This window comes from Lithobates pipiens, unplaced genomic scaffold (genome assembly GCF_037356315.1).
Source record: "Lithobates pipiens isolate NorthernLeopardFrog02 unplaced genomic scaffold, aLitPip1_a1.2 Scaffold_23, whole genome shotgun sequence".
Lineage (NCBI taxonomy): Eukaryota > Metazoa > Chordata > Amphibia > Anura > Ranidae > Lithobates > Lithobates pipiens.
In genome coordinates, this window is record NW_027507785.1 from 231,476,607 (window position 1) to 231,501,423 (window position 24,817).

At 42.0% G+C, this 24,817-nt stretch overlaps 1 protein-coding gene across 2 annotated transcripts in view; it reads right to left on the minus strand.

The window, feature by feature from the left end:
- Positions 1 to 360: 360 nt before the first annotated feature.
- The window catches only part of RPAP2 (RNA polymerase II associated protein 2), a 122,427-nt gene continuing 97,970 nt past the window's right edge, over positions 361 to 24,817 (minus strand). For both annotated transcript variants that reach the window (XM_077452918.1, XM_077452919.1), the window contains one exon: positions 361 to 562. In XM_077452918.1, the coding sequence (XP_077309044.1) occupies positions 403 to 562 (160 nt within the window). In that variant the 3' untranslated portion in view covers positions 361 to 402. The remainder of the gene's footprint in view (positions 563 to 24,817) is intronic.

Genomic DNA, 24,817 nt, shown 5'->3' on the forward strand with positions numbered 1-24,817 from the left:
CAGCATGGTCAGCTCTCTAGCTGCGCTGAGAAGTCAGGCTGCTCACCTTTCTATGTTCAGATTTGTCCTGCAACCCCCAGCACAGCCATTCACTGGGAAGCCCAGTGTACTGCTCTTTCTTCTCCCCAAGCTCTCTAACCTCCTTATGCAGCTGAGAACAGAGGGTATCACTTATACAAAAAAAAAAAAAAAAAGAGGAAAAAAGGGTATTTATGGTTTTTATACATCAATACACAAATGTTTTACATATATGTAAACTATACAATGTGTCCCTTGTATTAAAAAAAAAAAAAAAAAGTTTGGAGGCCCCTAGGATACACAATAGTTGTGCTATAAAGTTATAAAATCAAAGACAATGTGTTCCGTTTTTCTACTTTTTAATAATATCATTTTCAGGCAGGATTAAACCGATGATGAAGACAATGTATTGCTGGCAAAGTTCTTTTTCAGAAACTCAAGGTCTTCACTGTGAAAGTGCAGCTCTTCTAAGAGTCTGGAAGTAAACTCTGTGTACACTGGATTTTTCTCCGAGTCTTTGTACAAAGGCATCGTGGGTAGTAACCTAAAAGAGACCAAAAGAACTTTAGAAAAGATTTGATGTCACAAATCACTACCGTCACCTTCTAAAAAAAATAAAAAATAGCTTGCTTAATCATTCGTTAACAAGGTTCTGTACAAAGTGGAACAATTGGCTACTTCTGTAGAAACTAGAATATACTTAGTAAAGAGTGAGAGAGCCTGCGATTCTGCTTAACCAAAGAAAGAAACCTAAAGTTTAAGACTTCCTCATAACATGTCATGTAACGGTGGTATTTCGCTATGATATATGCAACAGATCCACCTCAAAGGACAAGTAATATACATATCTGTTGGGGAAAACGTTTTTTCCCCCAAGAGTAGAAGCTATTTAGGATATTTCGTAATTTCAGACAAGTGAATCGCAGATCATCATACATTTCAACTTGGAGGCTTAATGTTGTGTTATTGTCTTGCTTCTTAAAAATTTTTCTGTTAAAATGTGTGAACGTTTCATGGCTGATGTACAACTTATTCATGCTTTAAGTACCAACTGCTTATACCTGTAAGCTACGCAAATGATTGCCAATACGTTGTAACGCCAAATCTTTCAATAAAAAAAATATTGAAATAATAATAAAAAAATAAAAAAATAGCTTGAACCCGCTGGATTCAAGCCTGTATTTCTATGTATGTGTGTAGAAGAAAAAAAAAAAAGCCTAAGAATGATTTTGTTTGTAAGTCAGATCGCTGACAAACGGATGAATAATTAAGGAAAAATACAACTAAGCAGAATTTTTAACTTAACTGACCACTTAACAGTGCAAGAAAACAAAAAACTAGAAAATCCTTCTGTGAAAAGGACATTCTGTGTTTGGGATCTGCATTTAAAAGACAGATAAGGCAATTTGTTTGACCTGTGTGTGACTACCCTGTGCATGCATGTATGAAGTAGGTAAAAACGGATGCAGGAAGCATTGGCTGGCTGTATGTGATATTTGTGATTCCCTGGGAACAGGAAACCACTTGGAATTTTACTCATGTATTCAGCCTCCCCAAGTTTGTGGACATGGGGCCTTAAAGTTCACAGCAAATGCATATCACTGCTCATCATCCGTTGCTTTTTCTGGCAGTAGGGACTTGGCACTTGACCAGGCTTATAATATAAACCAACAGCAATTTTTCTAAAACTTTTCAGCAATTGACAGCAATTCTGCAACCAGACTTCAGAGCCCCTGTTGTGAGCTTTGAAGATGAAATAATCCATAGCACCTGCAACTACATAGGTCTGCAAGGTCTTATTTTAAATATCATTTACTGCTTATCAGGAACATGCCCATACCCATTTTTTTTCATGCTTATACCTCAATGTCCTCACGATTAAGCAATCCTCTAACAAAATCTGATTAAGCAGTTTTAGCACGTCACACGTAACACATGACCGGACTTTCCCGCAGACTAGGTCTGAAGGGATTAGTCCGTCGGACAATCCGATAGTGTGTGGGATAGTCTGATTGTTTTTCAAAAAAAAATAAAAATAAATCAGACGGACCTAGAAATAGAATATGTTTCAAATCTACTGGCTATTGAACTTCTTTGTTTAGTCCAGTTTACGTCATCACGTTCAAAACTAACGGACTTTCGAACGGACTTAGTCTGTATTGTGTGTGGCTAAGTCTGTTCGTTCGGAAAGTCCGTAGGAACTCCGCCAAAAGTCATTTGGGAAGACTGTCGGACCTAGTCTGCCGGAAAGTCCTGTCGTGCATACACTGCATAAGATGCAAGCTCCTACTTGCACAGTACCACTTGCCTCCCCTAAGGACCATTTAATAGTTTGTTAAAAGAATAACTAAAACATAAATCTCATCATAAATGTAAAATCTCGTCAGTGGCACAGTAAATCTGACCTCCGTCTGTTTCAAGACGATGATTTATCTTCTTGCATCTCTCAGCAAGAGCTACAATGATTATTTCATCAACCTTACCTGCAGCTGCTGGGCACATAAAATATGGATAGGAAGAACTCAAGGGATACAGTCAATCAATAACCACAGAAAAGAATCACAATCCTGCACTTTATTCTGGAGTGAGATTACATTCATGGTCTCTCAGACAAAACTACCACGATGAGAACGATGTCTTAAAGCGGAGTTCCACCGGAAAAAAAAACCATAATAATTAAAAGTCAGCAGCTACAAATACTGCAGGTGCTGACTTTTAAAATATGGACACTTACCTGTCCAGGGTGCCATCGATGTCCTCCCCCAAAGCCGACACATCCCTTGGCTCCCGGTGGAGGTGCCGGCATCATCAGTAAGGGAATCGGGAAGTGAAGCCTTGCGGCTTCACAGCCTTGTTCCCTACTGTGCATGTGCGAGTCGCGCTGCACGTCCTGACTGGTCCCTGCTGTCTTCTGGGACTTGTGCATCTCCCAGAAGACAGCAGGGGGATGGGGAGGGACCAGACATGGCGTAGATTGGGTGGAACTTCCCTTTAAATTTATTTGAGTTATATAAATAAAACTAGTATCAAAAATATTCTGCATATTTAAATGTATAAACACTTTCCATCATAGTTAAAATGTTTCAAAATGTAATCCAATGCAAATGATTTGAGAGAGAATCTGTCACTTTGCCTATTCTCATAATCATTAATTATATTATAAAAAAATATAACCAAAATGTATAGAGCCCAGTTTATCTTCTTGTTTGGAAAAGTAAAGTAGCTGGGCCAAAAAGCTCTGAAAAGATGCTATATTAACACTTTATTTTCCATAATAAATTTATAGGGGCTAATAGATTTTAAAAGTGCATTTTTCCATTAAAGTTCTTTGTTCTTTAAAGTATATACTGTGATACGGGGGTGGTAGATGTGCTTCACGGCCCTCTTTACTGGCATACCTCTGTATGCTAGATCAGAATTGGTCTCAATTACCATTAGTGCTGTTTTGGTAAATCTTTAAGAATCTGTTGCTGGCATACAGATACAGGCACACTCTTTACTGAATTGTATCCACAGTACCACTATGTGTGATGATACAATTAAAACTCACTGATTCTGGCATACAGATAAGTTCTTATAGTGGCAGAAGTAAGAACTACCTGACTTTGCCACATTTGTTGACCATGTTACCGACACTGATGCAAAAGCTTTTCGAATTAGGGGTAGGTAGTTTTTAAGGGAACTACCGGCAGAAAACTTTTGTTAGGCCCATTTTAAATTCCTCTGAATGTGTGATGGCCAGGGTCCTCTTTATCACTCCCTAACCTGCGTCCACACCTTCCTGTTAAAACTCCAAGAAATCTTCTGGGCAGCTTTCTTCAGGCAATAAAAAAAAAAAAAAATAGTTCTATTCAATGTATCTGGCAATATAAATACCCTGAAACCCATTTCCCCTTAGCAGGAAGATAATCTTTGCCCTTAGGGCCCTAACTATCTAACTACCACTATAAATTTAAATTTTCAAACATATGTAGACTCTCCAGTATTATCGTGTCATAACCTAGCATGCTATGCCTTCTTCATTCTAAATGAATTTCTAATTAAATGTATCCCTGGCTTCCTCTTCTCGATTTTACTCCAGTTTCCAATGCTATAAAATGTTTAAAACCTTAAAGTAAAAAATTGCATTACAAGGGAAAAAAAGCTTTATGATGACCCAATAGTGAAAGATGTACACACACACACACACACACACACACACACACACACACACACAGAATCACATTCCCCCAATGATACCCAAGAAAAAAGTGTGGAATCAGACACTTGCAGCTTATTTTCTGGGGGATATTAGAAGGCCCTCCCAGCTTTCCAAAATAAAACAAATTTTATTACATTAAATGTAGATTAGAAACTGTAGCAATGGTTGTTTGGACCAGAGTTCCTCTATAAGAATCTTGATCTGATTAAAGATGTAAAGTTTCAGCAGGTTGCATTAAATATTCAGAAAGTAAACTCCATGCTTTCATTATGGACTTCAAACACTGTGTTTCCTATTACATAACTACTACTGGTACACTTTTCAGAACAGAATCTGATCGTAATAGCACTCATTTACATGTGTGCACCAACAAGGAAAAGTCAAAGAAAAATAACACTTTGCAAGGCAGGGGAGCTATAGGTAATGTCATTTAATATTACCGTTGGATGGGAATTGTGCTCACAGAGCACTTCAGCTATAAGAAAGGGATTAGGAAGGCTAGAGAGGAAGTGCTGAGAGGGTAAGATCACAGTGTGGTTATGTCTGTACACTGGGAGACAAGGATATCAGTACTAAAGTGTGGAGCACACATAAGCAGTGTCACATCACAACACACCATTACTGATCATACAAGAGATTGCAAACCCTTCTGGCACCACTGGGCAAGACTCTCCAGCCTTCATCTGTGCAACAACCACAAGAAAAGAAAATTGCTAATCTCTGGAAAACGGAAGGAAAAAACAGCTAAAAGAATTCTGTTACATAGATTTCTCAATAAACGGACAATCATTTAGCAAAAACAATTTCACTACTTACTGGAAATATTAATATTATACAATGAAATACAGCGGTCACTAAAAGAAAACAAGGTTGTACAGTACAGTTTCCTAAGTGACCCTAATCACCCCCCATGTAGATTGTCAGCTTTCCCTATTTTTCTCTGCAACAGCCTCCAATTTACTGACACTATGAGGGTGATTTACTAAAACTAGACAGTGCAAAACCTGGTGCAGCTCTGCTACCAGCCAACTCCCAGTTTTGTTGTCAAAGCTTAACTAAACAAACTGAAGTTAGAAGCAGATTGGCACCATATTGTGCACGCTCCAGTTTTAATAAATCAACCCATATGACTATTCTGTGCACCCCCTTCTTTTAAAGTGAGGGGGCTCACTAAACCAAAAGCCCTCTTATTCTAAGCCTGTTTGCAATAGTATAAAAAGCCATGCAATGCTTTATGTTTAAAAAACAAAATCTGAGAACATAAATTCACCAGGACCATGAATTTCATATCCATAGCAGGAAAATTTCTGCGAAAATCTGCACATAAATCTCAAATCCATAGCAGGATTTGGCTTGAACCAATGGCAGGGCGAACCCAAATCTCATCCCTAGTAGAGAACCGAGACCTCTAGTTACTGGATTAGATCACCACAGGCTAAATGAAAAGATAATTTGTGGTTCGTAATACTGACATATAATCACACACATAGGTTGGACTTGATTGACTTGTGTCTTTTTTCGGCCTCACCTACTATTGGTTTCTATAAGTGATGGTGTGCCAACACAAACATGTCCAACTCAATTTGGGTCAAGTGCCAGCATGCAAGTAAACAACACTCTGAACCTTAATATGCGTTTTTCAGGTTAAATCACAGTATTTGGTCCCAACCAGCACAGCTCACACATCAGAGGAAAGCTGTAGCATATGGCAGATGAAGAATTTCCTCAGTATAGGAAGTTAAACTGCTTTGACATGAAAAACATGGCAGTTAGTTGCACATCTGCTCAGGGTGAATAGATTCATATTTTCACAGTTAACACCTTCAGGTTACAAAAAGATTTTCAGAGTTAAAGACAGGGCAAATCCCCTAAGCCTTAAATTGTTTAAATGTAAAGTTCACCACCTGTGATTTACAATGATTTCTGTCCATGAAACTGTTGTATTCTCAACTGCAGGTGATCAAACAGTACCAGTGAACTGTAGAGTTGTCCCAATTTTAGTACGAAGAAAATGTACAGGTTACAAATCTTTTAACTTTGCCTACAGCATTTTCCTCCCTTCTGTCTATACCTAAATATTTCAATATTGAGTGAACAATGACCAGTGAGCAAGATGACCCCAGAAGTCTAATGCCCCATACACACAAGCGTATTTTCCGCCGGAAAAAACTTGGATGGTTTTTCCGATGGAATTCCGCTCAAGCTTGGCTTGCATACACACGGAAACCTTTTCTCAATTGGACCGTCAAGAACGCAGTGATGTACAACACTATGACAAGCCAAGAAAATTAAGTGCAATGCTTCCGAGCATGCGTCAAATTGTTTCTGAACATGCACAGGAATTTTGCTCGTCTGAATTTGTACAGATGATCGGAATTTCCGAAATTGGAACTTTTTCCAACCATAAAATAGAGAACCTGCTCTCAATCTTTTGCTGGCTGGAGTCCTGACAGCAAAAGTCCGATGGAGCATACACAGTCTGAATTTCTGACCAAAAGCTCACATCCGACTTTTGCTGGCAGAATGTCTGATCGTGTGTATGGGGCTTAGCAGTTCCACTTTCTGAAATCAAGGGATGCAAATCTTATTCAATTTTGTGCTACTGATTGATACATGCATTTGGATGGCAGACTTCTCTAACTATTGATTTCCAGTGCCCAGAAACAAAAAGATAAAAACACAAAAAATTTGAGCAATCTTAAAACATTCTACACTAAAATATAAATGCCAAAGCTAATAAGATTTTGGAAGAATCATTACTTGGAGAACAGTGCCCGTGCACACTCCACATCCTGGTGGTGGAGAACAGTCATGCATTCCGCACAGTGCTATGCCCAACACCTCAGTAACCTATCATCAGGCCTTAGCACTGACAGGTGAGGGGCAATGTTATGGCTATGCTAATAGTAACCACCACAAAGTCATTATTTACTGGGTGCTTTGAACAGTAATACTATGTCACTGGTAAAGGCCTACCTTTACAGCTAGCCTTTCATCTTAGAACACTTACCATTATAAAACAAACTTAGCATGAAACTAAAACATTCTAATGCTATAATCAGTGTACTCTATTTTGCCCATTCAGCCCTGTGAAGAAAGTAAATGTTTCTAGTGTAGATATTCTGACCTGCCCACTCTATCCCGTGATTCATCTCAGCAATGAACTGATAACACAGATCTTATTCTGCAATCTTCCTGGCATCTGGGTCATGTGGTGTGCGGTAGCCACAATCTCTCTCCTTCCCTGCCCTTGCTCCTTTGATATGTCTGAAGTCTCACAAAACTTCAGATTCTGTGCAGGAAGGGTACAACAGTAAAGCAAGCTGTCTGGGGCTACTCAGACATGGCAACCTATGAGTACAGTTCACAGCTCAGGAATGCAGCCTAATTTGTCGACTAAACTGTAATTCTGGTGCCTAGATCAAGTTGAAACATGTTATTTACAGATGTTGCTTGTTATGATAATCATGCAAAAACCTTTTTTTTTGCTCAGACAGGTTAAAGCAACAAATTCACTTAGCATAAGTTCACATTGGAGCGATTTGGCATACGATTTGACATGCCAAATCGGCAGCAATTGCACTGTCCAAATCGATGACGCCACATTTTGCGGCGACATACTGATTCTCAAAAGTAGTTTTAGTATTACTTTTGCGACTTCGGGGTGCGATTTCCATAGACATCTGTGCAGCAACCCGCAAGAGCTCTGAAATTGCCCCGAAGTCGTGATTGACGTGCGGGAATAAAATCGTGCGAGTTCAGTTGAATTTCCCGCTGTCAGTGTGAACCTGGGCTAAAACTGATCCCATCGGCTCCAAATACTTACCAGGAGCAAAGAGAACATCTATGTAAAGTCGAGACTCTAAACTTAAGCAGGTTTGAGAACTCTCTTCCCACCAACATATGATGGCGCTTGGTGTCCGTATTCCAAATCGATAATCAACATTAGTGTCAAGTAGTAGGAAAATGAGTGAATCACAAGCTCCTCATAGGCAAAGCACAAGTTTACTTTGCGCTTGTAACCCTAAAATAAAAAAAATGATCCTGTTCTCTTAAAGAATGAATAACAGCACAGTGCTTGTGATATGTAATTTGGCTCTTTGTATAATCTAAAACAGTGTTTTTCAGCTCCAGTCCTCAAGGCACCCCAACAGGTCACGTTTTCTGGATTTCCCTCAGATGAAGCGGCTGTGGTAATTACTGAGGCAGTGAAACTGATCAAATCACATGTGCAAAATAATGGAAGGCCTGAAAACATGACCCGTTGAAGCACCTTGAGGACCGGAGTTGAGAAACACTGATTTAAAATATCTGATCCTACCGTCCCCCTTGTAAAGTGTCCACGTTTATCATGGCCGCTGAGCCCCGACACTGTGGTCAGTTTACATGCCTCCGTCATCCGCAGCTCAACTCTGTCCTCTCCCACCCCCGCACCTGCACCTGTCATCTCGTGTCAGAGCCACTCTGTATTCATACTATACCCTCTGGTAGATAACGATATGTGCCCACTGTATGTTCTGTATGAAAAATATGTTGATTTCTACCTAATGTCAAAGCACCGCACGTCGCTCACGTGACTGCTCACCTTCCCCGTCCCCTTTTCCCAGCTGATGTGAGCGGGAATTCTCAGACCCTCTCGCTGTAGCCATCAGACTGGGAGAGAAGAGTGCAGAGTAGTCACGTGAAATAAGGTAGAAATCTATTTTTTTTAAAACGTACAGACAGTGGGGCACATATCTAACAGAGGCGAAAAAGTATTCTAAACGTATAAATCTGGAATAATGGAATTTGCCATGAATACATGTTTGTGTATACATCCAGTTACTTACTGCATTATGAATCTACAAGGATGTCCCAACTTAAAAAGGAACTGCAGTCTGCTCACAAAATTTGTAATAAAAACATATTTGCCATTCTGAAGCTTCCCTCCGACCATACTTGCCAAATATGCTGCAGAAATCTCCCTCCACTAAGTCTGGCTGCAGCCATGTTAACTGTGGGGAGCCGAGGGTGCTGCCTATTCACTTCCTGGATTTACACAAACAGAGGCACACCTCATGATCTGCAGCTCTCATTTGCCCTCTTTTGACTCATCCCCCCTCCCTTCCTGGCAAACTCTGACAAGAGTGAGATAAAGAGCTGTGCATGATGTCATAAGCCTAGGCTAATGACCGGACAAGAAACAGGAAGTGGGATGTATAAGGTATTCACTGGCAGAAAAAAAATGTATTACTATCCAAAAGGTAAAACAACAAGGGCAGAAGATTTAATGGAAAGATGAAAAAAAAAATATCTTAAGGTCCGCTTTAACCTCTGGAGAGCAGCCTTTCCATTAGATCACATCAATATTTAATAAAAGGATTTAAACCTCATCATAGAGGTATTGACATGTGTTCGCTAACAAGTTAAGCACAGAATATTTGTTCTGTTGATTAATGTAATATTCTAAATTTTAAAGTTAAAGAGGAGCCCCAGGCTTCTCCCCCAAAAAATCTAAAGTCAGGAGCTACAAATACTGTAGCTGCTGACTTTCAATATTAGGGCACTTACCTGTCCAGGAATCCAGTGGTGTCCTCACCCTAATGGGTGCTGGTGACGCCAATTTGACCAAGGGAAACCCTCACCCTCCCTCACTGGAGGGAAGGCATACAGTGGATATAAAAAGTCTACACACCCCTGTTAAAATGTCAGGTTTCTGTGATTTAAAATAATGAGATAAAAAGAAATCATTTCAGAACTTTTTTTTTTGTTTAATATGACCTATAAACTGTACAACTCAGTTGAACAAACTGAAATCTTTTAGGTAGAGGGAAGTAAAACAAAAAAAAACTAAAATAATAAGGTTGCATAGGTGTGCACACCCTTAAACTAATACTTTGTTGAAGCACCTAGATTTTATTACAGCACTCAGTCTTTTTGGATAGGAGTCTATCAGCATGGCACATCTTGACTTAGGGGCAGTAAACCAAAAAAAACAAAAAAAAGTGTGCACTTTTTTTTTAACCACTTTACAACTGACGCACACAGATGTACGTCGGCAGAATGGCACAGACAGGCAAATGGGCATACCTGTATGTCCCCCTTTGAATTTGCCACCGGGTGCATGCCACCAGCGCGTATGCCCATCGCAAGCTCCCCGAGTCCAAATGAGGGTCCCGCGGACTCCATCTTCGCGGGGAAACCCGCGATCGTCTCACGGAGAGATGCTAATGTAAACAAGCATCTTGCCGTTCTGCCTAGTGATACTGTCACTGATCTCTGCTCCCTGTGATTGGGAGCGGCGATCAGTGTAGTGTCATACACAGCCCATCCCCCCTACCAGTTAGAAACACTCCGCAGGACACATTTAACCCCTAAAGTGCCACCTATTGGTTAACACCTTTCACTGCCAGTGTCATTTTTACAGTAATCACTGCAATTTAATCGCTGTAAAAATGACAATGGTCCCAAAAATGTGTCAAAATTGTCCAAAGTGTCCGCCATAATGTCGAAGTCACGATAAAAATTGGCACCATTACTAGTAAAAAAAAAAAATATATTAATAAACATGCCATAAAACTATCCCCTATTTTGTAGATGCTATAACTTTTGCGCAAACCAAGCGCTTATTGTGATTTTTTTTTTTTACCAAAAATATGTATAAGAATACGTATCAGCCTAAACTGAGGAAAAAAATAGATTTTTTTAATATATTTTTGGGGGATATTTATTATGGCAAAAAGTAAAAAAAAATTGCTTTTCTTTTTCAAAATTGTCACTTTTTTTGTTTATAGCGCAAAAAATAAAAACCGCAGAGGGAAAAAGAAAAAAAAAAAAAGGGACGTAAATTTGTTTGGGAGCCACGTCGCACGACCGCGCATGTGTCAGTTAAAGCAACTCAGTGCCGAATCGCAAAAAGTGCTCTGGTCTTTTGCCAGCGAAAGGGTCCGGGGCTTAAGTGGTTAAAAAAACAAAAGCTTGCAAATTGGCTTTGAAAAAGGCTAAAATAAAAAAAACAAAAAACACAAGAATAGCTTCCCATGAGCCGGCCATAGCTGGATCGAATCTCGGCCAGTTTAGCAGGGAAATTCAATCCATCTTTGGGCAGGCTGGTTGTACTGAAGACGATCCATCGATTGACTTCAGTACAACCAGCCTGTTCAATTTTTTGAACTAAATCCACTGTCGATGCTAGATAGGATGAAAGAATGACCCTGTTCATCACATGAACAGCTAGAAGACAGCTAGAAGTGAAGGGTTGGGATTGGGAATTGAAACGTTTACAAATAAGCCAGCTGTCAAGCAAAAAAAAGAAATTTTATCCTCAGCTGAATATTGAGAATTTCTGTTCACCAAGCAGCTTCCCTAAAATTACACTGACTTGACTACTGCTCATTGCATGCTAGTCTTATCATGAATGGCATTACAGATTACTTGCACCTGCTTACCGATGGCTTCCATTTGTATTTTCCAGTAAAAGACAACAGCTGCCAGGCACAAAGATAATCTGTGTATTTAAAATAAAATATACCAACCTCTATCTACACACCAGCTTACAAAGGTCTGATCATGAGATAGCAAACCGTTGCGGTCTGAATTTGGCTAAAGTTGATCATGCAAATTTAATCGGTTTTAAAGCGATATTAACGCTTTGTTTTTTTTTGTTTTTAAAACATGTTATACCTACCTGCTCTGTGCAATGGTTTGCACAGAGCAGCCCAGATCCTTTCCACACCAGCATTCCTGACTCGTCCCCCTCGACCAATGACGCCAATATCAAGCCACTTGCCATGGAGGCACTGGGGCGTGCTCACTCTCGAGCCCTGCTCTAGACATCCATAAGACACAAAAATCTGACTCTGCCCCGCCCCCTCTCTCGCCTTACTAGTTCTCTGGCTGCAATTGACTGCAGTGGGAGCCAACGGCCAATGAGGGGAAACACAGCTGAGGCTCCTGTGCCCATTGCTGGATCGAGAGGGGGCTCAGGCGAATATTGGAGTGGGGTGGGGGCTTTAGTGTGGGGTGCAGCACACAGAAGGTTTTTTACCTTCTTGGATAGTAAGCATGAAGGTAAAAAAACTTCCAGCCTTTACAAACACTTTAAGCCCAGTGCACTGACACCCTTCACAAGTGTCAACATGATGCTTTTAGGGTACTAGATTGATTTGTGAGTGACGTGGCACCCCCAAGTTGTGCAGTTTTGTGTGTATAAAAAAAACAGAGGAGTAAGGGCCTGTTTACACTAGCGGTAGCCCTTGCTACCCCTCTAAAAAGTAATCTGCGGTTGATCACTCTTTAGAAAGTGGCTGGACAGGCAGCTGGAAGGCAAAATGTCACCTCCTCAGTACTTGTTTTAACCAAAAAAGTCATTACTGCCTGCAGAAAATATGGAGTTATCTGTAGGCCTCATTTACTTAAAGCTTCTGCTCACTTGTGAGAATAAGCCCTGTTAGTACAGCGTACGGACCAGGTACCCGTTTTTTTTTTTTTTTTATCAAAAAGAAGTTTATTGAGCATAGAAAAAAGGATACATACACAAGTGCAACAGGCAACTAAACAAAAGGATACCACATTTGACATAACCTAACCAGAGAAGCAATGCATATGTCCGCTCGCATTGAGGGCATTTCTGAGAACCCGACCACTAGGACCCGTGTGGAAGCGTAACACGTATTCCTTTCCCATGGAGACATATGGTTTGCAGGGAGCATATAACACTGTACTCAAGAGCATAAAAACAGTCAGATTAAAGGGAAAACAAGCAAATACATGAGCCACGCTGGAGGCCTTGCCTCACCGGGGGGGTTATCGCTCAGCTGTGCATGTGGACGAGTCTTCCAGCCACCTGTCCCAAATTTGTTGTATTTGGTTGGGTAACCTCTATGCAAGTACAACACCTTTTCATGGAGGAGGGTAGCATCCACCAGGTATCTGTTTGATTTAAAGTATGATTTTTATACCGTTCTGCAGCTGTTTATTTACAGGAGAGTCAGATAGAAGTCTGCCTCTGCATAATTTTAGCGAAAATAAGCCTGTCACAAAATTACAAAACAAATACACAGACGCACACGCATAGTGCATTGTCCTCAATTGTAATCTTTAAGTTTAAAAAAAAAAAAAAAAAAAAAAAAAAAAAAAAAAAGGTATTATACTCACAAATTGACACATGCATCACAGCTTTTCATATAGAAATGGCAGCTTAAGGTGCATGATACAACATATCTAATAACAGATCAAATTCCAAGGGTATAGAAGGCAGACATGTTGCGAGGATGTGCCTCTTTCTCAAAAGGCAGCCTGCTGTACTGCCAGAATTTGATAAGATTATGCCATATATTGTATCGTGGACCTCAAGCTGCCGTTTCTATATGAAAAGCTGAAACACATGTCAATTTGTGAGTATAATACTTTTTTTTTTTTTTTTTTTAAAGATTACTATTGAGGATAACACACTAGGCCTTTACGCCCACGGTTTTGCTTTGTAAGTTTAGTACCTATAGACTCCCCCAGTCTCTTGAGGGCAGAAAGGCGCAACATATCCAGGCAAGCCAGGATGAGAATTTAGACAGCAACCATTTCTGGGCCCACTTTTCAAGGGCAGGAGACTGTGTTTGATATGTACTCTGAAATCTGTCACAAACCTGGGCATTCCAAAATGAACATTTGTTACCAACCAATTGATCCAGAGATGCAGCCAACCAAAGTAATAGGCAAATCTTACTATTTCCTGTAAAATATTAGCTTGCACCCATTCATTCCATTTTCATAGCCTCCCATTTTTTATGTGATGAGTTGTGTTACTAGCTATAGTAGTAAGGATCAAGACTTGGGAGTGGCCAGGGAAAAACTTGAAAACTGAGACTAGAAAAGAACTTGAGATGCCTATATCTCTGGATCTACTAACTACGTTTAAAGAGGAAGTAAACCCTGATGGGTTTACTTCCCCTTTTTTTCCCTGCAAAGGTAAAGCATAATGGACTACTATGCATCGCATAGTAGCTCATTATGTGTCACTTACCTGACACAGGAGCCAGCGAAGTCGCCGCTGTCCCCTGTAGTCCGCCGCATCCATGTTGCTTGTGGCGTCTCGCAGCTCCGACGAATCACAGCGGCGCAACCGCGATGACGTCACTCCCGCGCATGCGCACGGGAGTCGCGTCTCGCAGCTCCGCCGCTGCCATACGGCGAAGCCGCGATGGCGTCGCTCCCGCGCATGCGCACGGGAGTCGACAAATTTGGCAAATCCATTCTTGGATTTGCCGCATTTAGTGCGCCTGCGCGCCGCTGTCTACGGCGCATGCGCCGTAGACAGCGGTGCCCATTTTCGGGCAAATATCTCCTAAACCATATAGGTTTAGGAGATATTGCTTGGACCTACAGGTAAGCCTTAATCTAGGCTTACCTATAGGTCCAAGTTGTTTGGAAGGGTTTACTTCCTCTTTAAGTGTAATTTTCACTGAAGGTAACCTCTTATGCATTCTCTGTTTTAAGATCAGTCTGAACTCCCCAGGTTAAAATGATTGTAAAGTCTTTTTTCCTATAAAAACAACATGTTATACTTACCTGCTCTGTTGCAGTTTATTTTCACAGATCAGCCCAGAGCCTCCTCTTCTGTGAGCCTGGCCCCTCCCTCCTGTTCAGTGCCCCCACAGCAAGCAGCACTTGCTATGGGGGCACCCGAGCCGAGTCACAGCTCCCTGTGTCCATTCAGACCCAGATCCCCATCTGCCCCCTCCCCCCGATTGGCTAGCAGACTTTGACAGCAGCAGGAGCCAATGGCACTGCCACTGTGTCTCAGACAATCAGGAAGGAGAATCTCGGACGGCTGAGACACTCGGGGACATCGCTGGACATAGAGGTACATCAGGCAAATGTTAGGGGGGCTGCCGCACACAGGAGGCCTTTTATCTTAATGCATAGAATGCATTAAGATAAAAAAAAAACCTTCTGCGTTTACAACCCCTTTAAACCTTGCCCACCCCAAACCCAATGCAAAAAAAAAAAAAAAAAATCACTGAAGGCTTTCTTATTTTCAGTCCACTAGCTATACTATAGAGGGGTCGCCAACCACCAGGCCGTGGCCTCCCTGCAGCCGGGCCGCAAGTGGGCCGACGAGCAGAGAGATGACAACCCCTCACTGCCTGCCCTGCATTACCGCAGTTCCGCTCTCACTGTGGAGCTGCGAGCAGCAGAGATTACATCATCTATTACTGCCCACCCTCACATGTGCTGAAAAGCTATAGAGAGAAGTCTCCCTCTGCCGTCACTGTTGCCTGCCACAAAATTGCCTTTACATTTAAAAAGTAACAAGCTGCATCTGGTATTTTTTGGTGGCAGGCAACAGTGGGAAGCTTCAGCTGGTGGCAGGATAGTGACAATCTGCATCTGGTGGCAGGTGAATGGGCAAGTGACAAGCTGCATCTGGTGGCATATCAACCATGGTGCCGTGGTGATTGAAGTTCCAACACCAGGCATAGGGCCAACAAATTGCCCAAAAAAAAAAAAAAAAAATTAAAAAATTGACCAAGCCCCCTCCCAACACAAACACCCCGCGTTGGCATAATTTTCTATCACGCAGCCGATCCCCGGTGTCAAAAAGGTTGGGAACATGGGCATCCGCAGGTAGGGGCAAGGGGGGTCAAGTGCCCCCCCCTGGATTCAGGGATGAGATCTTAAATTCAACACAGTTCCATCCCTATCGGGGTGCGGGCAGCCCACACCCATGTGCAACCCGCCAGTGGGGTGACACCATCAAGGTTCTGCCAAGCCCCCTATCAGTGTAGCGTGACTGCGGGCTCTTTTCCGTGCTCAGTCCAGCAGAGAACTCGGCAGCGGTGCTATCAGGTTTATCCCGGTCACCCCCTCCTTTCTTCTGTCAGGGAGAAGAGACGACGGCTCTCACCAGGTTCCTCGCCCAGCTTCCTGCCCACTCTGTTTCTTCCCTATTGCCCATAACTGTTCCTGCCCGCTCTGTTCCTTCCCTATTGGCCATAACTGAGGGCCAATCAAAAGAGACTAGAAGAGGAGAGAATCATAGGACATGTAGTCCCAAAGATTGGTGGCCCCATTTTCCACAGGGAGGAGGATACAGCTTGATTGAGAGACTGTAGCCTGGGAAAAAAGCTGAGGGAGAGGGTGCTACAGGAAAAAGAACAAGGATTGTGCTGGGCAGAAGCCAGAGAGAGAGAGCCACGCTACCCAGCGCCACCAGAGAGAGAACTACACTGCCCCATGCCACCAGAGAGAGCCATGCTGTCCAGCACCACCAGAGAGAGCCATGCTGCCCAGCACCACCAGAGACAGAAAGACTGAGTCACTGCCAGGGTACATACATGCTACACTACTGACCAGAGTCGCCCCGTGGCGCGTGAGCGATCTTCCAGCCGAAGGGATCACTGGTGTTGTTTCGCTGGGTCTGGTAAGAGGGCCTGTTGGCCATTATCCATTACCTATCCTAGGGATTGTATTAAGTCTGCAGTCTCTGACCATGATAATCTGATAATGACATTGTCGAAAAAGGGGCGGCGCATGGGTGACCCTAAAATTATGCCCCCCCTTGAAAAAAGTTCTGTGGACGCCCATGGTTGGGGACTGCTGCGATAGAGTACAGGCTGATAATTAAATTAATGCGAATAAAGCAGTATTTTTTACACTGACTTGGGCTTGTGATAACCGCTCTTAAAACAGACGATGTCCCCATGTATAGAGTATAAAAAGAGCTCCTCTACATGAAATGTACAGTAAAGCTGGCCAGAGAGATCAAAATGTTGTCAGTTCAGCAGGGACTAGCTGAATTTCAATCAGTGTGTGGCCATCCCTATCCCACAGAAGTCAATTTTTAGATCAACTTCAGTCAAATGGACAAGCGGGAAAACTATTGTCGATCAGCGGCTGCAGCCTCTAATCAGTGTATTCTGAAAGCACAAGAGGCGTCGCAGGAGGGATTCCTTCATCCACCTCATTTGTGTGGGTGAAGGAATTTTTTTTTCTTCATTTAGCCTGCTGTCTTATTAGGAAAAAAAACCTCATCAATGACCAGCTTTATTCTTTAACAAATGATGTCACTAGTCACAGTCACCAGCTCTCTGCTCACGAAGCTCTGAGAACCAAGCGATCAGCGGTGTTTGCTCGGTTCTCAGTCTCAGAGCCGGTGGAGGACAGATGTAGCATCCCCCTAGGTAAATATGATCTGGAAAATAAAATCCCATACTTCTCTCTTAACCTACAAAAGATAGACATGACAAGTGTACAGGACCACATCAATCACTACTATAGGGTGCAAGCAGGGTCAGCGGTTTGCAATTCTTTTCAATGAACAAACAGGTTGGACTCCGGGCAAACAGGTTAATGCACAATATGGGGGCTGTTTTACCAAACAAGATTTGTACCTTTATTTACATTAATTTGTTTCAAAATGATCCCGGGTTCACACTGATGCGGCGCCGGAGACACTGCATATAAATCACACAGGAATTGCATGCGGTGTCTATGGGGTACAATTTAAACCATGGATTTATATGGCTCATATTGCACCGCATTCACACCAAACTCATGCAGGACCCTTTTTTTTGTCGGAACCAGAATGGGTTTGCATGGGTGTTCACACTCATGTGATCGGATTCTGAAAAATTGCACTGCGTTTTGCAAACCAATTTTGGGGTGACATTAATTTAACATTTACTCCACAATCTGTTCCCATGGACAGCTTGCAATTTTGATGCGGCGCAGAATCAGTGAGCTCGCACTGCATCTAGCGTGAACCAAGGCTCAAGGTAGTATACATTCTCCATTATATATCACAATGTGTGATTCGTTATACATTTATAAATTTGTATGCCTTTCCACTTTTTACAACTGGTCAATTACTTCCTTTCACTTTTCTTATAGCCAGTATGTTTGTTTATATTAAACATGATTTACAGTAATATGGACTTTTCAGTTCTTATTTTGCTGTCACTATTTCATAACCATTTATAAACAGCTTCCTTTGGCCTGTAGAACCAATATCTCCAGCATTTTCACATTAATACACCGGGTGAGTGTAAAACATGAGATTTCAGTTAGATGTGAGAGCTGCACCCCCAGAGGACCTCTGCATGACATATTTACTTCAAGTGGTTGCACGATTGTCAAGCGATTATGGTCATTTTCTGATTGTTTAAATACCAGGTCCCTTAGCTGATGCTTCAGTTCCCCGAACATTCAAAAATGCTCTCACAAGCTTTTAGAGGAGACAGCTTTACCTGCCCCGCTGTTACTTGAGAAAGACTGACCACAGTTCACTGCCAACAGCCAGTTCAGATAAACAGAATGGAACAAGACATTTCTGGAGAAAAATGTTGAAAGCTTCCATTAGACTGTACCAGGGGTATAAACTAAAGACAGCTTAAATCTACACTGAACATGGCTACATGGATTCTCATTTCCTTCTAAACTACTGCACGTCTCAACGTTTACCTTAAAATTCATTACCATTATATTTAATAAAAGCAAAAACGCATGTCCAAAGTTCATAAAACACCAGAGGGAGATTTCTGACCAACTGCAGTCGATGAATCCAGCAGTTTTTGTAATAGTACAGAGTCAAAAACAAGGATGAATATACCTGGTGCATTTATAATAATAATGGGCATCTATGCATTTCCGTTATCGGGGTTAGTAATGTATGACCTCTTTTTTATCCTTTTACACAGAACATATAAAAAAAATATTTTAAATTTCTTGGTCAAAGGAAGCACTTTTCCTTTTACACGGTAGAAAAAATAAAAAATAAATGTACATTTCTTGGTCAAAGGAAGCTTTTGAAAATGATTTTATACTCAATATAAAATGTTCTAAACATGCTAAAAGAATTATGCAACCAACAACAGTAATCTTATCTGTAAAAAGCTCAGCATTGCCCAATTTCCATACATCAGATATGTTCAAATGATGACAAGAATTACAACAGGAGTAAAATATTTGGCATATGAACCATGACATATAAGATCAATAAGCAGTCACTGTGGCAACACAGTAAGGCATGCCATTACAAAGATAATCAATAAGATGCCACAATGTCCTCAGTTTATCTTTGGCAGAAACATCATCTGAATTATGTAAATTAGGCATCATGAGAGTAGAGCCGCATGAAATATCATTGCTCGGTTAAACATTAGTAGTACCTTTCCATGCATGGAAAATGTTCTGTAAGTAAATTGCTCATGTACTGTATCTTATCTGTTAGTAATATGGCATCTTAATGCAAACATTTAATAAAAAGATAGGACAAAAGAATGCGCTATACAGCTGTCAGATATAGTCCACATAATATTGCTTTATTCACATTGTGTTTTCAGGCATTGGTAAAATAGGCACGCTTTAAAAAGTCTGCATGTCATATGCACAGTTAAAAAAAAAAAAATAAAAAAAAAAAACACCTAACCCGGTTATAAAGGTTTGATTTTTAGTGCAGTATTAATATTGATTTTATGCACAGTACTATTTCAGTTCAGTATAAGTTCTGGTTTACAGACAGAAAGTCTGACAATCAGAGAAAGTGCTTCCTTAATATCTTATTTTAAATTTAATATTTCGGCTAAAACAAAAATAAAAGGAAAAAAAAAAAAATCACAAGCGAAAAATAAGATGGATATATTTTTTTAAAAATAACAGGTAAAAAGAGGAACTTTCTCACTTCATGGGAAAATAATAGCAGGAGGAAAGGGCACAGTGACTTTGGGTTCTGAAGACTGGCCAATAAGATCATCAAAAAATAGTATTTTTTCATCGCACTTACCTGTAAAATTATTTTCTTGGAGTACATCATGGGACAGGGTCAGGCTAATATTCATTACCTACTGAGTTATACTCCATCTCCATGTGAATGGACACTGGTAGACCAAAGGTCTTCAGACAGGAAGTGATCCCCTATATAACCCCTCCCACACAGGAAGCACTTCAGTTTTGTAGCAAGCACTGAATCCTCAAAAAAGAGGGGAGGGATCTGTGTCCCAAGATGTACTCAAAGAAAAGGATTTTACAGATGGGTATGACAAATAATCCTATTTTCTTTTTCATACATCATGGGACACAAAGTCAGGCTAATATTCATTACCTACTGGGAGGTCTCAGAGCAATAGCCCAGAGGGGAGGGAGACACCCTGCCAAACAATAGCCATCAGAATGTATACGGCAGCCCGCAGTACACTGTGGGCGAAAGCCGAATCCTCGGCTGCTCGAACATTCACTTGATAAAATTTTGTGTATCTACTGAAGACCAGGTAGCAGCTTTACAAATCTGAGCCACAGATACCTGATGGTGAAAAGCCAGTGAATGACCTCTCACCCTAAAGGGAGGAGCTATAGGTTTCAGACTGTAGGCCTGAATGATCAATTGGCAGACCCAATTGGCAATGGAAGCCTTGGAAGCTGCCTGCCCTTTCTTGGGTCCTTTTGGTAAAACAAAAAAGGGGTCTGATCCTCAGATCTAGACAAATAAATCTTGACTGCCCGGACATCATCCAATGAGTGCAGTCATCTCTCTTCGGGCCAAGCGAGGCGGAGAGAAAAAAGAAGGCAAAATAATGTCCTGATTTAAATGAAAGGCTGACACCACTTTTGGCAAAAAGGATGGAACAGGTCGTAACATGACCCTGTCCTGGTGAAGGATCAAGTATGGTTCCCTGCATGAAAGGAACACCAACTCTGACATCATTCTAGCTGAGGTGATGGCCATTAGGAAGGCTAGCTTGCGTGACAGCAAGTCTAATGGAATTTCCTTGATAGTTTCAAATGGTTGTTTCTGTAACACAGACAACACCAAGTTCAAGTCCCAAGGCCTTTGGAAGAATATTGAGAGGGCTGAAACTTGACCTCTGATTGTACTCAAAGCCAATTTGATTTCCACAGCTGACTGTAGAAAGGAGAGAATTCTCCCAATCACGCATTTCAAAGGATTCAATTTTCTGGCTTCACACCAAGCAATATAAATGTCTTCCAGACCATACGATAACATTTTTTCTAGTGACATCTTTTCTAGCATTCACTAGGGTAGACATTTGTGGTCCCGAGATGCCACGGTCCTTAAGCATCCTGGCTTCAATAGCCATGCCATCAAATTTAGAGACTGTAAATTGGGGTGGAGTATAGGACCTTGAGACAGTAGATTGGGGCGCTGTGGAAGCGTCCATGGCCCGTCTATTGTCAGTGTCACAATCTCCAGGAACCAGAGCCATCTGGGCCAGGATGGTGCCACCAGAATGACTGGAACCCCCTCTTTCTGAAATGTGGAAGGAGAGGGATCAGAGGGAAAACATAAACCAGGGAGTTTACCAGTACTGACTCAATGGAACTATCAGAGCATCTGCTCCGATTGCCAGAGGATCCCTTGTTCAGGACACAAATTGCTGTAGCTTGTTGTTGAACCTGGATGCCAATAGGTCGACCTCTGGCCGTTCCCAACGCTGGCAAATTTCCTGGAACACCCTTGGGTGTAGGGACCATTCCCTCGGATAGATCTGCTGGCGGCTGAGATAATCTGCCTTCCAGTTCTCTACTCGTGGGATACGGACTGTGTCCCTTTGCCCAGGCTAGTATATGGTTCACCTCCTTCAGAGCTGAATGACTCCTGGTACCGCCTTGGTGGTTTATATAGGCCACTGCAGTGGCATTGTCGGACTGAAACCTGATAGAGCAGTCCTGAAGCTCCACCATCCAGGACCGTATGGCAAGACGTACTGAACGTAATTTCAGGACATTGATGGGCAGGCTCTGTTCGGTCCCTGACCATTTCCCCTGAGCTGGGAGCCCTTATAGGGTATCTCTAGTCAGTACTCTCCAAATTACCGGGAGAAAGGATTTTTCCCTTTTGCAGGTTCTGATCCTGCAACCACCAGTTTAGGCTTAAGCATGCCCAAGGAGATAAGCACATTGGATAATCCAGGGCTTGTCCTCTTCTTTTCCAGGCTAACAAGATATCTTGTTGTAAAGGCCTGGAATGGAACTGGGCATAGGGCATTACCTCAAAGGAGGATACCATCCTCCCTAGAAGACTCATACAGGGCTGAATGGAGGGTTGTCTGGTGCTCCTTATCTGACACACCTGAACCTTCAGGGCACAGATCCTTATAGGTGGCAAGAATATTCTTGCTTGAACCGTATCTAGGATCAGACCTAAATACTTTAGACTTTGAGCTGGTTTCAAGGCTGACTTTTCGGTATTTATGATCCAGCCTAAGCATTTCAAATACCGCACTGTGCATATTAGCTCTGTTCTACAGTCTGTAATGAATGAGTGATCTCTGAGCAGGAGGTCGTCCAGATACCCGAGCACTAGGACCCCTTGGGACCTTAAAAGACACAGTACTGGTGCTAGGACCTTTGTGAACACCTGGGAGCTGTAGCAAGCCCGAAGGGTAGAGCCACAAACTGAAAATGACATTCCTCTACTGTGAAATATAAGAACCTCTGATGAGGATGAAAGATAGGTATGTGTAAATACATGTCTTATATCAAAGGAGGCTATAAAGTCTCCCTTCTGGAGTGAGGCTACTACTGAGTGGACAGACTCCATCCGAAAGGACTGTATCAGTAGATATTTGTTCAGGGATCTTAGTTTCAAAATGGGCTGTGTGTCCCAGTTTGGTTTCTGAACTGTAAAAAGGTTTGAGTAAAACCCTGTGCCCCTTTCAGATACTGAAACCTAAACAATCACTCCTTGATGCACTAGATGTAGTACCTGGAGCAGAAAGTTTATTTTTGGAGGATCCGCGGGAACGCTGGATCTTCTTCTTCTGGCCCTGCGGCTTGCCCCTGGCCCTGGCGCCCTGTTGGCAGTGGAACCGCCTTGACGCTGAGACATTTGAGGAAGCAGTCCCTGAGGTTTTAAAATGAGGGACGTCTGGTGCTTTTCTTCACAGGAAGTAGAGAACTCTTCATCCGGAAATCTTTTGGATAGATTTATCCAAAATGATCACCAAATAAACGTTCCCCATGAAAAGGGAAACCTGCCAATAACTTTTTACAAGGAAGCTCGGCTGACCAGTTTTTAAGCCACAAGAGTCTGCACATATGTACAGACGAGAGAGCCAAATGAGAAACCTGCTGTAATGAATCCTTTAATGCATCAATAGCAAAACACAGCACTCGAGAAATATCTGTCTTATTTTCAGGCAGATCATCCTCCTGGTTAGGCCTATCAGGCCGTTTGACCTGATCCTTTACGGACTGGCAGAACAGCTGGCTGAATAGCTGAACTGGCCAAAGAAAAGGAAGCCTTTAATAATGACTCCAATTTCTTGCCAACAGGTTCAAACCCTGTGCGTTATCTACTGGACAAGTTAAGTTCTTGTTTTAAAGAAGAGACTGCTGCATCTACTGCTGGCATGCTCCATTTTTTGATGAACTTTTCATCCATGGGATATAAAAGGGAGAAACAAAAATCCTGTCAGGATGTTCCCAATCAGCATAGACCCCCAACAGGGGGTGTAGAGGAAAAGCCTGTGCAGCTTGAAGAGGCCTCAGGGATTTCAAAGAGGACCAGGGGGGGAGCAGTCACCTCTGCAAGAAGCAACTTAAAGACAGAACGAACCATTTCGGTCAGAGTCAGTATCAAAAGCCTCTGCGAATGAGAGGCAGACATCAACTGGATATCTTCTTGTCCAGATTGTTCGGAAGCAGACCGATCTGCTGGGTCCTCCACAGAGCCCTGAGCTTTAAGCTCTTCCCCATGCTCAACCCATTCCCGATTCAAGAATATTGACCGGTATGTAAATGCCAGAGCACTTGCTTATGCAATAAGAAGTTTTTACAATGTATTCAACTTGTATTGTAAAACTTCTGGAGATATATATTTATTTGCTGTGTTGTCGATGTTTTATCTAAATGTATTATCTGCTTTATAGATTATCCTCCTGATGTAGCGGCTTTCCGCGAAACTAGTAGAGGAAATTGTGTATACTCCCAATTGAAACTCTACGGAGGAACCCGCCAGTAGTTTGCAATTTGTGGTATATACTATTTTTTAAATGTATTGATGTTTATGTAGTCCTTGTCTTTATTAAACTTTATATACTTTTGATCACTTATTATTCATTGACTACCAAGTATAGAGTCCATACAAACAATTCCTTTGGTGTGGATGCCCAGGGGCCAGCATAAGCAACTGCTCTGGCATTTACATACCGGTCAATATTCTTAAATTACGAAGGTACTTTTACAGAATGTTTTTTGTGTATTTTGTGAACCTGAGGGGACACTCCCCTTTGTGCCATTCCTGATCCAGACTAGGAGACTTTTTAAGGACTGGGTACCCTTTTCTTGTTTAGGATACACTCCCTTGGACCTGTACAGCACCCTGCAGGAATGCCTTAGCGCTGTGGTGTCCAGGATTTCACTTTGCAGGGTCCAGCTCCCAAAGGCCGCACTACAGGCAAATCCTTGAGTCTTCTTTGCGCGGGTCGGGTACCATTTATCTAAGCATATAAAGCCTGTGTCAAATGGATCTGATCGGTCAATCCCTTAATTTAAGAACCGTTTGTGGGACTAGAGACCTGGAGCTCAGACAAATCGTGCCATGTACCTTGCAGACACTGGTAAAAAACTGAAGTGGTTCCTGTGTGGGAAGGGTTATATAGGGGA